This window comes from Neodiprion fabricii, chromosome 3, assembly GCF_021155785.1.
Source record: "Neodiprion fabricii isolate iyNeoFabr1 chromosome 3, iyNeoFabr1.1, whole genome shotgun sequence".
Lineage (NCBI taxonomy): Eukaryota > Metazoa > Arthropoda > Insecta > Hymenoptera > Diprionidae > Neodiprion > Neodiprion fabricii.
Genome location: NC_060241.1, coordinates 32,116,353 through 32,131,486, shown reverse-complemented (window position 1 = coordinate 32,131,486; position 15,134 = coordinate 32,116,353). Strand labels below are relative to the sequence as shown.

The 15,134-nt window shown below is 33.8% G+C and overlaps 2 protein-coding genes across 3 annotated transcripts; one reads left to right on the top strand and one right to left on the bottom strand.

Moving 5' to 3' along the window:
• Positions 1–556: 556 nt before the first annotated feature.
• Positions 557–9,165, bottom strand: LOC124177629 (phosphorylase b kinase gamma catalytic chain, skeletal muscle/heart isoform). Of its 2 annotated transcripts, XM_046560198.1 has the most exons (9): positions 8,858–9,165; positions 7,581–7,756; positions 6,836–7,120; positions 6,656–6,746; positions 6,404–6,540; positions 5,092–5,189; positions 4,052–4,135; positions 2,208–2,366; positions 557–1,985 (listed from the first exon to the last, which is right to left on the bottom strand). In XM_046560198.1, exons 1-9 carry the CDS (start codon positions 8,962–8,964, stop codon positions 1,851–1,853), a joined length of 1,272 nt encoding a protein of 423 aa, XP_046416154.1. In that variant the 5' UTR covers positions 8,965–9,165; the 3' UTR covers positions 557–1,850. The 2 variants fall into 2 exon arrangements, with proteins under 2 accessions (XP_046416154.1, XP_046416155.1); XM_046560199.1 differs by lacking the exon at positions 4,052–4,135 and having other exon boundaries at positions 8,858–9,163.
• On the top strand, positions 9,158–15,091 carry LOC124178314 (SANT and BTB domain regulator of class switch recombination). The gene is made up of 10 exons (XM_046561551.1): positions 9,158–9,187; positions 10,370–10,430; positions 10,592–11,645; positions 11,782–12,162; positions 12,644–12,910; positions 13,168–13,462; positions 13,686–13,914; positions 14,050–14,323; positions 14,420–14,619; positions 14,700–15,091. The coding sequence occupies exons 1-10, from the start codon at positions 9,167–9,169 to the stop codon at positions 14,819–14,821; spliced, it is 2,904 nt and encodes a 967-aa protein (XP_046417507.1). The 5' UTR covers positions 9,158–9,166; the 3' UTR covers positions 14,822–15,091.
• Positions 15,092–15,134: the final 43 nt, after the last annotated feature.

Genomic DNA, 15,134 nt, shown 5'->3' with positions numbered 1-15,134 from the left:
CGCTCAAAATCCCATTTCCTTACTTCGTTTCGACTTTTTCTTTTCAAATATATGTTTCACGAAGATGCTAAAACCCCTACTTCGAATCGATCAAACGCGTCACAATTCAAATTCACATTCCACGGTACAATAAATTACCGACAGGACAGGCACGAAAATAATGTCACAATGTCACCTACTTGGAAGTAAATGAAGCTTATCCCAATGTAAATACAGTTTGAAATCACTGCAAAAAATTCTACTGACCATATTCAAGATCTCACAGTCAGTCATTAAATTAGTGATAGACTCTTGAGAATGAAACCTTGTAACAAATTTAGCAAACAATTGAGATGTTGCCAATTGTTGCGAAACAAAATAGTCTCTTGGAATTTTGTATTATGATGCAAATGGTTTCTCGATTGCTAACATACATTTTAATTTCTTATTGATAATTCGGAGCAAAGAACATACATGTAATAGCTGAAAAATTATTTACCAGAGGAATAGCTGGTAGTTAGATTCAGGTTTGACGATAGAAAATGGTGTAAGAATAGTGATGTTAAAAGCACTAGTGTAATGCTATGGACTAAAATTTCTTTACTATTAATTGATACAACGTCGAACAAGTTGTGACAAGTATATAGGAAAATTTTGTCTCCAAAAATATACAAATTATGAACACACACATGAGAATATTTATATATAAGTTTAGTCTAGAATGTCTTTGAAATACACCCTTTAAAAATAAATAATATAAACTAAGCGAACAGCAGTCGACACATAGGAAATTTATTGCAATACTTGCAACTCAAACAAAAGAAAGTAACATATCAAAAAGTAAGACATATCCATTTGGGTAAACTATAACAGTAGTTTATATGGTGAAAATTTGATTGGTACATAATATTAATCTTCAGTGAACCTTACAATCGATATAGATAGAATTTTAAACACAAAAGTTTGAGATAACCTTCTCAAATTAGAACCAATTTGGATGTACTGACTACTTTTGTTTCACAGTAGAATACGTATGAAAGCTTTTTTCCTTGTATATAAAGACAGCGAAAAATAATCCGGATATTTAGGTACTATTTACATTACAGCACCAGTATTTCTTACCAAAAAGTTGAAGACAAATTCATGAATAAAAGAATGTAACTATAACTGTTGCTTTCTACAGATTTAAACACGTTTATGTTGAATAAGATTTTTTTTTTATGTTTATTTGCAAGAAGGTGAGATTTGACAATATTGTTTTGGAAAAATCTTCTGCTGTGCTTAAATATTAGTACCATGCGGAATTAATAGTGGTATTGTGCTAAGATATTGAAAGACAGACGACCGCAAACGCCTTTGCTACTTTTTTTTTCAGATCATAATGCGTTTATGTTATGCCAAAATCATTTAGATTTAACAAGTTTTGATGCACACGTAACGAAATATCCAACTAAATAATAACAAAGCGAATCGCTATGATTCTAACTTATACTGAGTACCGGTTTCTGCACAAACACTGATAACCGAAGATTGAAAATTTAAATTAAAAAGTCATTCTTACTTCAAAATTGTCAAGTCTTGTAAGTCAAGATTTGGAGAAGAACCGACTTTTTCATTTCATTTCAAACAGTGCTATTTTATATTTCACATAGCTAAGAGTTCGTGTGTCATTGATTAAGACAATTTCGATGATTAGACGTCATAGAACAATCGTGTTTAATGGAGTCTTAACTAAAATGCGACGAAGGAAGAAAAAAATAGGATACGAATTATAATATATTTAAAGGTAGAGAAAATTATACTATTGTAACACTTTCTTGGGCTTATCAAATAAAAGAATTGAACTAGGCATTTGTCTATGCAATTGGCAGCTATCTGCTGAGGTTCGTCACATAGAGATGTTTCAATTCAGTTTTTGGTGTATTCTCAAACAGCGCTGCTCGATTCTGGCCTTCACCTTTCTTTACCCAGTGACCATAAACTCTGAATGCACAGCCATCGATTACCTGTAAGAATTCTTAATAAGCCTAATGAGGCTAAATGGAAATTAAATTAAATCAGTCTATGCTTCTGAGATTATAGTATTTCTTGTATGAATGTAAAAAAAAGTAACATATTGGTGAAAGCGTTGGGACAAGATTTTTATGTTCCACTGTTGCGTTTCAACAATGCTTCAATAACTTCAGAAATCCAAAATGTCCGTACAATAATTAATAGCAATAGCATACCTTTCTCAAAAGTTTGATTCTATAAGGATCGGTGCGAGCCACATTTGCAGACATGGTCTCAGGAGTAGTATGTAATCTTTTGATACGAACCACAGCTCTCACACATATAATTGCTAATTGGAATCTTTTCCGAGCATTGAACGATCTTGCTTTTAGTTCCTATTTAATAAAAAGATAAATTTATTTCTTATTGCTACTGAAAAATTTTACATGCACTAGCATGGTGTCCGTCAACTAGATGGTTAAACATTTCTTAAAAATTCCAGGATATTCATATCTAGTTGCTGAACACCATGCTTAACAATTTGTTATTCCAGCAAAAAAATGAAACATCTATTTCAAATCAAAAACATGAGTGTTAGTCCCATTTTTTTAGGAATATGTTATGGCTGATTAATGGACATTTCAGCCTTTAATACGCTATAATAATACAACTAATATCTCAAATAACATTTCAAAATGCGATTAATTCTCATCTCAATTTAGGAAAGCAAAAAAAAAATGCATATCGCCAACCGGAATTGGAATCAATTAATTACTGTTATAACTGCAAGTGTGCACACTGTAAACATGGCATTCACAGGATGAAACTAGCAATAATAATTTTTTCTACCCATGTTGTTACTCCAGATTATTAAAATGCATCATTTAATTCATTCACTATTTAAGATAAAAGATTAAGTTTAGTGGAGTAAGGCTCCGGTCAAGCATCTCTAGACGCCAGGTTCGATTCCTGGCTCCGTCGTTAATTTTTCGAAGTCATCAATTTTTCGAATTTACATTCTTTGAACAATATTCTTCTCGTACACAAATGATTTGCACATCCGCATATCATTCGTTAGACGGCATTGCTTGTCTTACGTAGCTTCTCATCGGAAGCAAGGATTCAAAAGGGTAAATACAACATCTACACATTATAGTCCTCCTTATACACAGTGCTCGAATAGAAGAAACTTCTTATTCATAAAAGATTAAGATAGGATATGTACAGAAAACACAGAATGTTATTGTTCAGAATGAAAGGGTATGTGTAGAGATTCATCCATTGAATTTGATCAACATTGGCTCTACAATACTCTATTTTGTAGCACATATTCTACTTGTAGCAAACGTACTACAGGTGCGAGGGGATTCCACAAAATTTTTGACTAGCATGTTTTGTTTTTGTTTTGAGCTTCACAGTCACATTGGATGAAATTGCAACAAACGATGTTTTTGGAAACAATGAAATGAAAACCGTTAAATTCCCATGGGCATAAAGCAGAGACAAATATACTGAGCAAATCCTGCCTTGTCAGAATACTCTGACTGAAAGCTGCATACATGATTTGAGGAGTAAAAATTTAAAGAATGATTAAAAATTAATAGATAATAGAGAGTTAAATTAATATGATCAATTCAGTAATAGAATTCCATTAATTTTTGGAATACGTATGGTCCGGGTATACGACTCTCTAAGCTTTAATAGCCATCTTGGTATAGAATTGTTAGGGACTGCGCCCGTTGTTTTTATCCTTTCTCGACCTGCTAAGAACTAATCACCATTGCAGAGTTGCGAATGACATTATGGGAAGCTGACGCGTGAAAAATGTTATTTTTTCTTTTTTTAAATTCTTTTATCTGTACAACACGTCATTAGGATAAAGTAGCGGGTGTAAGAAGATTGAATTGATAGAAGCTCGACACATGCATTTGGACAATAACACATGTACTTAATTTTAGAAGCATTTGAAATCCGAAGATCAACGAATGACCTGTTAATAGTGATTAGTAAAATAAGTATAAAATAAGAAGCATGTATTGACAATGACATAGAACATAATAAAATGAGAAAAACATTTTACCAAAGCTAACTGGGATATCCGACTGAGACGTCGAGAGTTAGAGGATAGAGATCGTTTTAGAGGTGCAATGTCTTGATCCCATAACTGTAATAGCAAATATTTATCTTGTGATCTGAAGCCTAATACTATGATATGATACATTGGTAAGAACAACTTTCTCTGTGTGCACCTGTTGCAGAAAGAATAGAGATTACTATGCAGTTGGTTAAAGATTGGAAAAATTTACAAAGTGCATTGAGAAACGGCTTCAACAATCTAAACTGTAGTCTTCTTTGTTGAAAAAATTATACCAATGAAATAAAGAGCTGAGTGAAGTTGTGTAAAAAGCATAGAAGTAAATACAATGCAATGCAATTCAACGATAATAGAATTGAAATAATTAGAAAGAAAGATTAATTGCTATGTACAAATGTTGAAACTTGAGATATAGTCATGATAATGCAATGTAGATTAGTAATTATACAATTTATACATATGTACAATGAGATTGACTTCATCCTCATATATTGTATTAGCCATAGTATCGCAAATTGTGAGATAATTTTATTTGCTCTTTTCTTTCCTAACAGCGAAAACATTGTAGAAAATCTGCACCATATGCAGCATATGACATCATACTAATAAATTTATCGCGATTTGCGTAAATTGACAGTTTACATGCACCATAAAATCGTAATCCTTCGTATACGAAAAAGATCTAAATGAAAAATCTTCAAATTTAAGTACAAATATTATATCAGCGGGATACTTTATCTCGTCAATCATTGCTTATTCAAAAATTTGGCTGAGCTCGTATAAGCTGTCTCAACAAAATATTACGCACGAAGGAGAAACGTTCCAAAGGGATAATGTTGTTCCTTCTCAGCCATTCTCCGTAAAATACATAATGAGAATATACTTCTGCTTGCAATAAACCTGAACTTCAACATGTTGCAATGCCTCATCAAATCATCAAATGTGGCATCGAAAATCGAATTTTAATATGTACATAAGGTTCTTGAGCCAAAACATAAACGTACTCGAATAAATTTAAGACTTACCACTGTTTGGAAGAAAGAGTGCTCCAATGCATCTTTAATTGAAATCCTCTTCTTTGGATCAACAACAAGTAATTTTCGTATCAGATCTTTCGGAGCCTCTGAAACACAGAGAAATAAAAATATTTTAACCCTTTGAGGGGCACATTTAAAAAAAAAACAATCCTCAAAGTTACAGTGGTCCAAGGAATTTTTGGGGTCACTGATTACGAATCTAAGGTTGTATTTGCGAAATTTGAGATTGCAAATCTAAGGTGGCGGACAAAATTTTAAAAAATCAACCGATTTATGCCAAATTTGATATGCGGGGTTTTTGGAGTCGCTGATTACGAACCTGACATCAGATTAGCTGCATTCATGATAGTAGATCCAAGATAGAGACTATTACTTTCAAAGTCCTAAATAAAAAATTGAATATGACGCTTATTCTCCCTCTCAGCGTGACCCACAACTAAGGGCGTGGACGTAGGAAGGAACTAGTTCTTTTATGGGTTTTTTTTTATTATTTTATTTGTTATTTATTTATTTTTTTTTTTTTTTTGATTTCTCATTTTTATACTCAAATGAAAAAAACGCAAAAAAAAGAAAAAGTTCTGTACGACAATAGCTTTAGTTATAAGTATTCAAGATTTCATTTTTGATTGCCGGTTTGTATTCGCCACCTAGTGGTGGAATATAGAATCATTCACCATTTGCCTCGTCTAAAATTATATTATTTACGTACTCAGCGCAACGTAAAACATGGGTATGTCAAATTTGATTATTGGGTTTTGGGGTTATTCAAAATTCAGAATTTGATTATGAAACAACCGGCGTGTCAGAAAAATATACATAATAGTTCTAAGCATAGAAAAGATTAATAAAAATTTTCAGAACTCTAACTCTATCCGTTTACCAATAACCGATTTTTTCTGGAAGAAATTGATTTTTTTTTAATTGATTGTTTATAAAAATCAAAAAAAAAAAAAAAATGAGTCAGTTGGCCTCATTTTTCATAATGGTTACATTATTTAGGAAACTAAGAATCTAAAAAATGCCAGTACAGTTAGTTCAGGTTAAAGCCACGAAACATCGAAGAAATAAAAAATAAACGAAAATAAAATGTATACTTCCCACTGCCCTTCAAAGGGTTAACTGAAGCATGGAGAAATAAAATGTTAATACCATAGGGTGAAGAGGTCATGATTTTGTCATTCATAATCAGATCAACCTTTCAGCAGTAGTGGATTTTAGACAACATGTGAAATAACGAGTACTGGACTTTATTTTCATGGTTTTACTTTGCTATGGATTTTGGCCAACAGTCAAAGCTTACCTGTTATATCGGCCCATTCTGGAGATGTAAATGAGTATTTTCCTTCCATTATATTTCTAAGCATAATCATTTGCTTTCTATGCCAAAATGGTGGGCAACCAACCAGCAGGGTAAACATGATCACGCCACAAGCCCAACTGTGAAAAACAAAACCATTCTATTATTTCATTGTGTTGCATTAACAAATTGATATTTGAATGGAATAATTAAGCTTTCAAGTAATTTGAGAAAGGTAGTAGATAGAATACTGACATGTCAACTTCATACTCGTAGCCCTCAGCATTCTCGAACATGTTACACTTCAATACTTCTGGTGCAAGATATCCAGGTGTGCCGCATAGATCTGGAATGAGAATTGCCTGTGTGAGTGATAGGAAGATTGGAAATTTTCGTGAATGTAAAGTTACTATAAGTTTGTAAAAGTTTACTCACCAAACAATTTTTCACCTGGTTCTAAGCATCTTGCAAACCCAAAGTCTGTTATTTTTACGTTTAAATTATCATCTAATAATATATTTTCAGGTTTCAGATCCCTGTGAACTATACTCTGGTTATGAATGTGCTGTACACCCTCTAGCACCTGCCGCATAATATACCGTGTTTTTTTTTCAGAAAGCGTTACAACCGATGTGAGGTAGTCAAAAAGTTCCCCATTCTTGCAGAGCTCAAAAATGAGGAAAATGAAAGTACTTGATTCGAAAACGTCGTGTAGTTCAACTGAAAAGTAATACAGAAAATCCTTTAATTTACTATTGTATTTGATTTTACACTTATTGTCATTACTTAATAGTAGCAACATACTTTTAAATAAATGGTGTATATAAAATATGACGAATTGATTAATGATATTGCCAAATTTCATAATTCATTTTTATATTTTCATGCGTTAACTGGCCCAATTAGTGCCAATGACTACTCCAATTTCAAGTTTGTTTACCAGTGCTAATACACGGGATGGATCGAGAGTAGTTATTTCATATCATGCGCTATTATTGAGTAGCTTCATTGCTTATTATTTCAAGGTCCTGAATTTTATTTATGATCTATTGCTAGCATATAATACCATTTACTTGCATTCATAGCAGATTCATCAACTTACAATTAGCAATAGAATATTATGTACAAAACTATGAAACTAGGACATCAGTTTTGATTCTACTACTTCATGAAAACTTACTTATATACGAGTGCCCAGCTACTTTGCGAAGAATGTGTATCTCTTGGATGGTTGCATCCTTCATAGTGTGGTCGTCAGCGCCATCATTTGGCTCATTGCTAATGTCAATAATTTTTGCTGCATATTGTACCCCAGTTTCTTTTTCTATGCATCTTCTTACAGTAGATGAAATACCTCTACATAAACAAAATGTTGAACGATTTATCAGCTGTTTATTATATTACTTTAGATTTAAGACTGCTACCTTTCATTAATTGAAAACGCAACCCAATTTCTAGCTATCAAATAATTTAGATATATTGCTTGTAAGTTGAAAAGCTCATTGTCTGAAATTAGACAAGATTTCAATATTATGCTTGCAGATCTATATTTTTGCATATAGATTTGTGTTGATCATTAAATATAGTTCCTCAGTGTCAAAGAAAGGGATTGCGAATTTCGTACATTACCTGACTTACATTTTTCAATGAGCTTTGAATCTGTAAAAAGGCTAAGCATGTTACAAGACTTTTTAACGAATACTGCAACTTCATTCAGGGGTCCGATTAAATATGCTTGGATCTCTTTGAACTTGATGTTTTCTGTTTTTTAATAAACCCTCCAGAAATAGTTGGAAAAAGTGGAGGATAAAATAGGTGCAGAGATAATCATTCATAAAAATGTGCGCAGATTCCTTGTGAAAATACACAACTAGTGATGTATAATTTGTTGACAAATCTGTTGCGAAAAGATTTTTCTAATCAAGATATAGATAGTCCACGATTTAAGAAAGTCAATTTTTGCTTCTCCTTTTAATACGATTGACGGTCGATAAAAAAAGATTAAAGAGGATAAGCGTCAGGATTTTGTGGAGTTTATCAGAACACCCTGTATATTTAATATGCGGTTGTACCGGACTGAGCATAATTGAATTTCAAAAATAGTTTTTAACTACGAACAAACAGTTGCAACGACATTAGGATGCGTTACCTCATTGCATCGAACCGTGAACTTGTCAACAAGACATAAAGGATTGGCGATAAAACACAAATTACGTTACATAAGTTCGAGGCATACGAGGTTATGTTACGCTGTGCAATGTTATGATATATCGTAAATGTGCAGCCCTTTGTTGTCCGCACGTTAAAACTGGTAGCGGAGACGGAGTTATCAACATAATTATGAGAATTGTTGATAGAAAAGACAATGAAATACGAGAATGAAATCAGCGAGTGTGTATCATGAAATACATGTAATTGGCGCAACAGCGTGTCATGAAATTAAAAATAAACACTAACCTTCCCAAAATTTCTTTCGGCTCGTATTTAGCGTAGAAGCCCTTAGCTGCGTCCTTGTCTGGCAAAAGATCATCAGCTTCGTCTTTTGCCATCTTTCCAACAATCATCAGCTGATCAAATCGCTTGAAAATCTCGCTAATGATTCATAATTAATATCAATTACGACGTTGCAACAACTCAAACACACTCTATTTACAACTATTTGCCTCTCAGTCTCCCCACGTTTCACCTCGTCTGCATGTATGTATAAACATACCGCGCGGTGTGTCGAGAGGGTCGAAAGGTGGTCGAGAGACAACTGATCCATCCATGTTCAATTGCGCAGTCGCGGTGAGTCACGAGGCCTATTTGCTTCAAATTGCCTACAATATTTCAATGAACTCGAACCACTCACTCGAAGGCAATTGCCAATTTATAAGCAGAATTATTACGATCAGTTAAAATTGTACCGAATAAGTTGTACTGCCTATGAACTGTACATCAATATATAATATACATACACGCATACACTGAAATCTTTTGAATATTCCCTGTCAACTTGTGGCGATCTTGAAAGTAGATTTTTGGGTAATCCAATATCCGAAATTTCACAGGAGTTATCGTTAGTATAGGTTTTATGGCCATGTCTCACAATCGGGAAGAATTTACGTATTTTTGCCAATTTCGTTCCATTTTTTTCGAACTAATTGATCATCTTAAGTACGATTAATTCAGATAGTAAAATCTAAAATTTATCGCAGAAAATGTCGCTTTACCGAATTTAAACGCAGCATTCGGAATTTTTTTTGGAAAATATTCAAGATTTTCGAAAAAATTGAGATTTTTCACAATAAATGACAAATGTTCAATACATTCGAATTCTACATTCAATACACAAGTACTATCATCAAAGAATATAAGACATGCGCTTAAGTTACACTAATCACCAATTGTGAGCTGATACTACAGAAAAATACTTCAGCATATATCACACCTATAGCCCAACACAGATACGTTGATTCGTAATTGTAATGTTCAGTTCTTAAAGAAACTGTTGTAAACTAGCAAATTGAATGTTCGTATCATATAACAGTACAGACCGTGAGCATACAATCATGGGATATGGGTACTATACGGCTTGTTTGATCGATAACAAAACTCCTTGGAAACGACTTCAAGTATGAAAAGTGACTATCAACCTACTGTAGATCTCAAAGTCCTTTGGTTATCTATCCACATTTCTTGAGCTTCTGCGAGTTATAAGAAATTACTCGTATTAAATCTTTCGTCAAAAAGATATGAGCTTTTACGTATTCAGCCAAAAATTAAATTCTATTGTATATTCAGCAATTACACGATTTATTGATTAAATGCCAAAAGTTTCTACCGATGACGTTGCAAAGTAAACAGAGATCCTACACATTATCGTAAAACATCTCAAAATCCATAGCTACCTCGTACCTTTAACCAAATATGTATCCTAGTTTATTCAAAAAATTCGAATCAACAGAAAAATATAATGATGCATTAAAGGGCGATAACACATCATCTTCAACATCCTCATCAAGTATTCCATCCACAACCACCAGTGAAGGTATATATAAAAAAATGTGACAAAATAAAAAACTGAGGGAAATTGAATTTGGTTTAGGTGATGTCATTGCTAATTGAGTTCAAGTAATGGAAAAAATAAATAAATAATGACATTTGTGTACATGTGTCAGATTTAACTCAGTTTAAATATTATATTTCCAGGTTCACTCTTGGCACCTGAGCCTGCTCAAGAAACTAAAACTTGTACTACCACCAAAGTTCCTAATTGTAGTTCAAACTCAAAGATATCATCTCCACCTTACTCCTCATTCAATGTAACCACGAGTCCTCAAAATGTGGACTCATCACCCTCAAAATCATGTGGTATGTACTCTAAAAGACTTCCAGATAGACTTCAGCGTCTACAAGATGAAAAAAAGTGTCCGGAACTATCTATTGAAGCATTTTTCGACTTTATGCGTACTGCTTATCAAGTTAATGATAGTTTCGAAGAGTTGGCAACCACATTGTCTGCGAAAAGTGAAATTGATTGGCCAAAATTGGCAAAAACAGATCTAATTTCCCAAACACCAGTAGAGTTCGACGAAAGTGATCAAATTACAGAATTGAGTAATGATTCTCCTGGTCTGAATATTAGGGATGATAAAAGTACAGTCACTAATGAAATAAGAAACACTGAATCTACGAAGCTAGATAACGAAAAGGTAATTGTTACTGAAAGCACTGCTAAAGTACCAACTAGTAAAAACGAGCATCAAGAATCAAATATGAATGCACAGACAAAATATCGCAGGCTTAGCTTAAGTAAGCATCATCATTTACAAAAATCACAGGTGGCATCAGTGTGTGAAGAACAACTAATGGACGAAAAATCTCATACCCAAGAAAAGAAAGAACTACAAAAAGAAGAAGTGAAAAAAATTGAAACATATGAGCAACAAAATCAAACTCTGTGTACACCTATGAAAAAGATTAAAATACCTACAGTTGAAACATTTTTAGAACACAAAGAGCAGTTACTTGCAAAAATTATGAAAAGAAAATTAGGCGATATTTTGCACGAAGGAGTTCTGGATTCAGTATTGCCATACATGCTTCCTAAGCCAGCATTATCTCAGCCTGTAATAAAAAAATCTATTACTAATACAGATGTAAAGAAAACTGCAGGATCAGCAATTAACATCGACAATCGATTAACACCAGCCGTTAAAGAAAAGGATAAAGAGAAACATAAGTATCGAAGAAAATCTTTCGAGTAAGCATGACTTTGTTGAATGAGAAAGTTTTAAAATTATGTATGATATTCACACAGTTTAGATTGAAACATGACTTATTAACAACTTTCTGCTCACTTTACAATAAGTAAATGTCGGATGGGTGGTGGTTTTCAGTAATGAAGTGGAAATCCATGTCTGCGATGAAGCTAAAAACATCAAAAAAGACTTCAGATGTCCACAAAAATTGTTAGTCCAGAAGATGTGCTACTTTGCAGACGTAACTGCTGGTCAAAAACTCGAAGAGATGGATATATCTGTCCATTGCGATATTGTCATTTTTGATTGGCTTATGCGTTGGGTTAAAAAAGACATCATCAAAAAATCCGAATGGCCTGTTTTTGAAGCGAATAATGTTATTCCGATTATGGTGTCTGCATCATTTCTTCAGATGGAACCACTTCTTGAAGATTGTTTAGCGTATTGTCACAACAACATGTCTGAAGTTTTAAAAACATCAGCTATATTAACATGCTTGAATGACAATCTTCTGACAAGGTATATATTTTATTAAATATAAATATAAAAATTGGCGTTTTGGATATTCAGAATTTGGTAAGGTTATTTTGTAATTCTTTATAATAGATAATACGTATCCGATAACACGATCTTTTATAATCCTCATTTTCATCATTCACAAGTACCTTTAACGAAGAATTGTTAAACCTACCAAAAATCATTTCTCTTCATACCTCTTTCACAAACAATTGAATTCAGAATTCAATGATTACTTTTTGGAGTATTTTTAATTTTAATCGAAGATAATTCTCAGCATGTTTGAAACCATCAACAATAATAAAAGGTTTCATTGAAGATTCATTTTAAAGTTGATTTAGAAAAATTAGGTGGTGTGTTGTGACAGCTGTCAAAAAGGGTGAAATTTTTGTATCAGTATTTCACAGGGTTTCTAGAATATCAAAATTTTCTTTAAAGGTATGTAATACAAATGATTACTAAATGAAGAACTAATAACTTGCAGACTAGCGGCACGTTTCACCAACGTGGATGTTGAATCATTGAAAGACAAGAAGGATAAGGTGCAAAGCAGGATCTTCTGCAAATTAATAGTCTCATTAGCCGATAGTACCCCTGACAATAAGCGTGGACACTATAGTTCTTTAGCAACACTATTCAAATGTGGCAAGTGCGGGAAAAATGTGGTCAGATCAATATCTGACTCTGTACCTTGCATTCCAAGTGCTATGAGACTCGATACTAAAGGAGATATTCACAGTATGCATACCAGGTATGACTGATCAGTAATTATGAGTTTGATTCTAGAGTTCTCATTGATTTTTAAAACTACACTTAATATTCACTACTAACATTGTATTCAATAAATTTTCCTTATCAAAACAGCACTTTTGAAAGCAATAAATTGTAAATCGTAAATTTCCAAAACTGGATCTTATTTGTTTGTCATTATCTCTTTGTTGACTGTCTTTAGAAATGGATAAGCATTTGAAGATTGAATATTATCTTTAAAAATACTTGCTATTGCAGGGATATGTCATGGACGTTAAATGACTACATTGTGACACTTCGCTCGGAACTGCGATCTTGGAGAAAGGTCTACTGGCGTTTATGGGGTGACTGTCACTTTCTGTTCTGCAGACAATGCAGAACATACTTCCCAATTCATCAAATGGACTGGTGTTGTTATCACCCGGAGATTCCACAATTCTTTGCCAATGAACAGCAAAGATCCTCCCCGTTTCCACTTGGTAGATATCCATGTTGCAGTCAAAGAGCTTACAGGTTTGAGACACTACCGAATCAAGAGGGCTGCCGGTTTAAGGTATAACAGTAGTCTATCATACCTATCAATTCATAAAAACATATCGATAATTCAGTTGATTCAAATTTTTTATAAATTAATTCCACCATGTTCAGAACTACTTTCGCTCCTTTGTAGGTGAAACACTCAATTTTCCCAGCTCAATATTTTTCGTCTGATATGAGTTAATTTCTAAATCAAGTGTAATGAAATAAGTCAAAAGGACATTAATTACATTTGGCAGGAGCATATTCCAGCTGCCACATCTGATACAGATGAAAATATTCTCAACATCTTTTCGTCACACCGAGATGTGATAGTGTTAGAACCCCCACAGCTGTTTTTCCCAGAAAAAATAACAAGACTGGTTGCCAGAGATCCAAATTTGGAGCCTGGGAAATTGGCCTGCAAGGAGATCATGTGGTGGGATGGAATCGAGCTCGTACCACCAAGATCAAAACTAGGGCTCTTAGGTAAAGTTCAGAAGACCAGTGAAAATTGACTTGAAACGAGTAAGAGGTTCTCTCACACATGTTTTTAGTCCATCGAAAGAGTTGTACATCAAGAAGGTGTGAAACTGCAACTTCAATAATTACGTTATTGTTCAGGAAAAATCTGGGGTGGTTCCGGGCTTCGACAAGCCTGCCAAGCACCGGATGTAATGAAATCATCTCGTAAAATGCGAAGACAGGCATCGGGAGTGACAGATACTTCGTCTCCAGGTTCTTCAATTGCAGGTAGTGACGATGATGATGGGGGAACAGCCTGTGGCGATAGCAGTGCTGACGATGATACCGATAACAGTGAAGAATCTCACGCATGGCCACCGCTCAGGCAGGTCAGGAAATTTAAACGGAAGACGAGATATTACGCTGCAAAGAGGTAGTTGAATTGTTATTAATAATTATTATGTTGATTGAACTTTACGTAGAAATAGTACTTACGTAGAAACTCCTCATATAATCTTATACAATACAGAAGCGATGGTGGCCGATCATGGAGTTCTAATTTGACAGTAAGATATAATCAAGATAATCAACGAGACTTCGAGGAACGAGCAGCAATACAAATGGCTGCCTTGCTCACAAAAAGAACATCTGCAGAATGTGGAATTCATCCTCGAACACATACTCATAATAGGCAACAAACTCACATCTGGAGTCAGACACAACCAATAGGTAACCAGTATTTTCAAGCTAAGATGATCACCCTGTAAATGGATTCAGAATAATTCAAATAACTGTTCTACATTTTACAGGTGGAACATATGTCAAATTAGAAGCTGAATTTCGAGAGCAGTTAGCTCAGACATACAAGTGCAAAAATTCATCACAAGCAAAAGGATCTGCACGCGTGAAGTCCTCGAAAGTGCTACAGTAAAATTGTATGAGATGTCACATTTTGTCACATGATAATTGTGAGTGTAGGTATTTTGTTCCTAACATTATGTCAAGTGTCCAGTGTAATCGAACTATTCATTACTGAGAATATCTGTTGAATTGCTCGTGGCATGTCCATACACTGCAAGAAATGTAAAGACTTCTGTGATCATTTTCTTTTTGACAAAGTTTTAAGGAGATAAAAAGAAACAGGATAATTTGGTCGAAATAATTTTGGAAAAAAACGGTTGCGTAAGTAGTCCATGAAGTTTACTTTTTACAGAACGAAAATATGTCAGAAAAGTGTATAAACA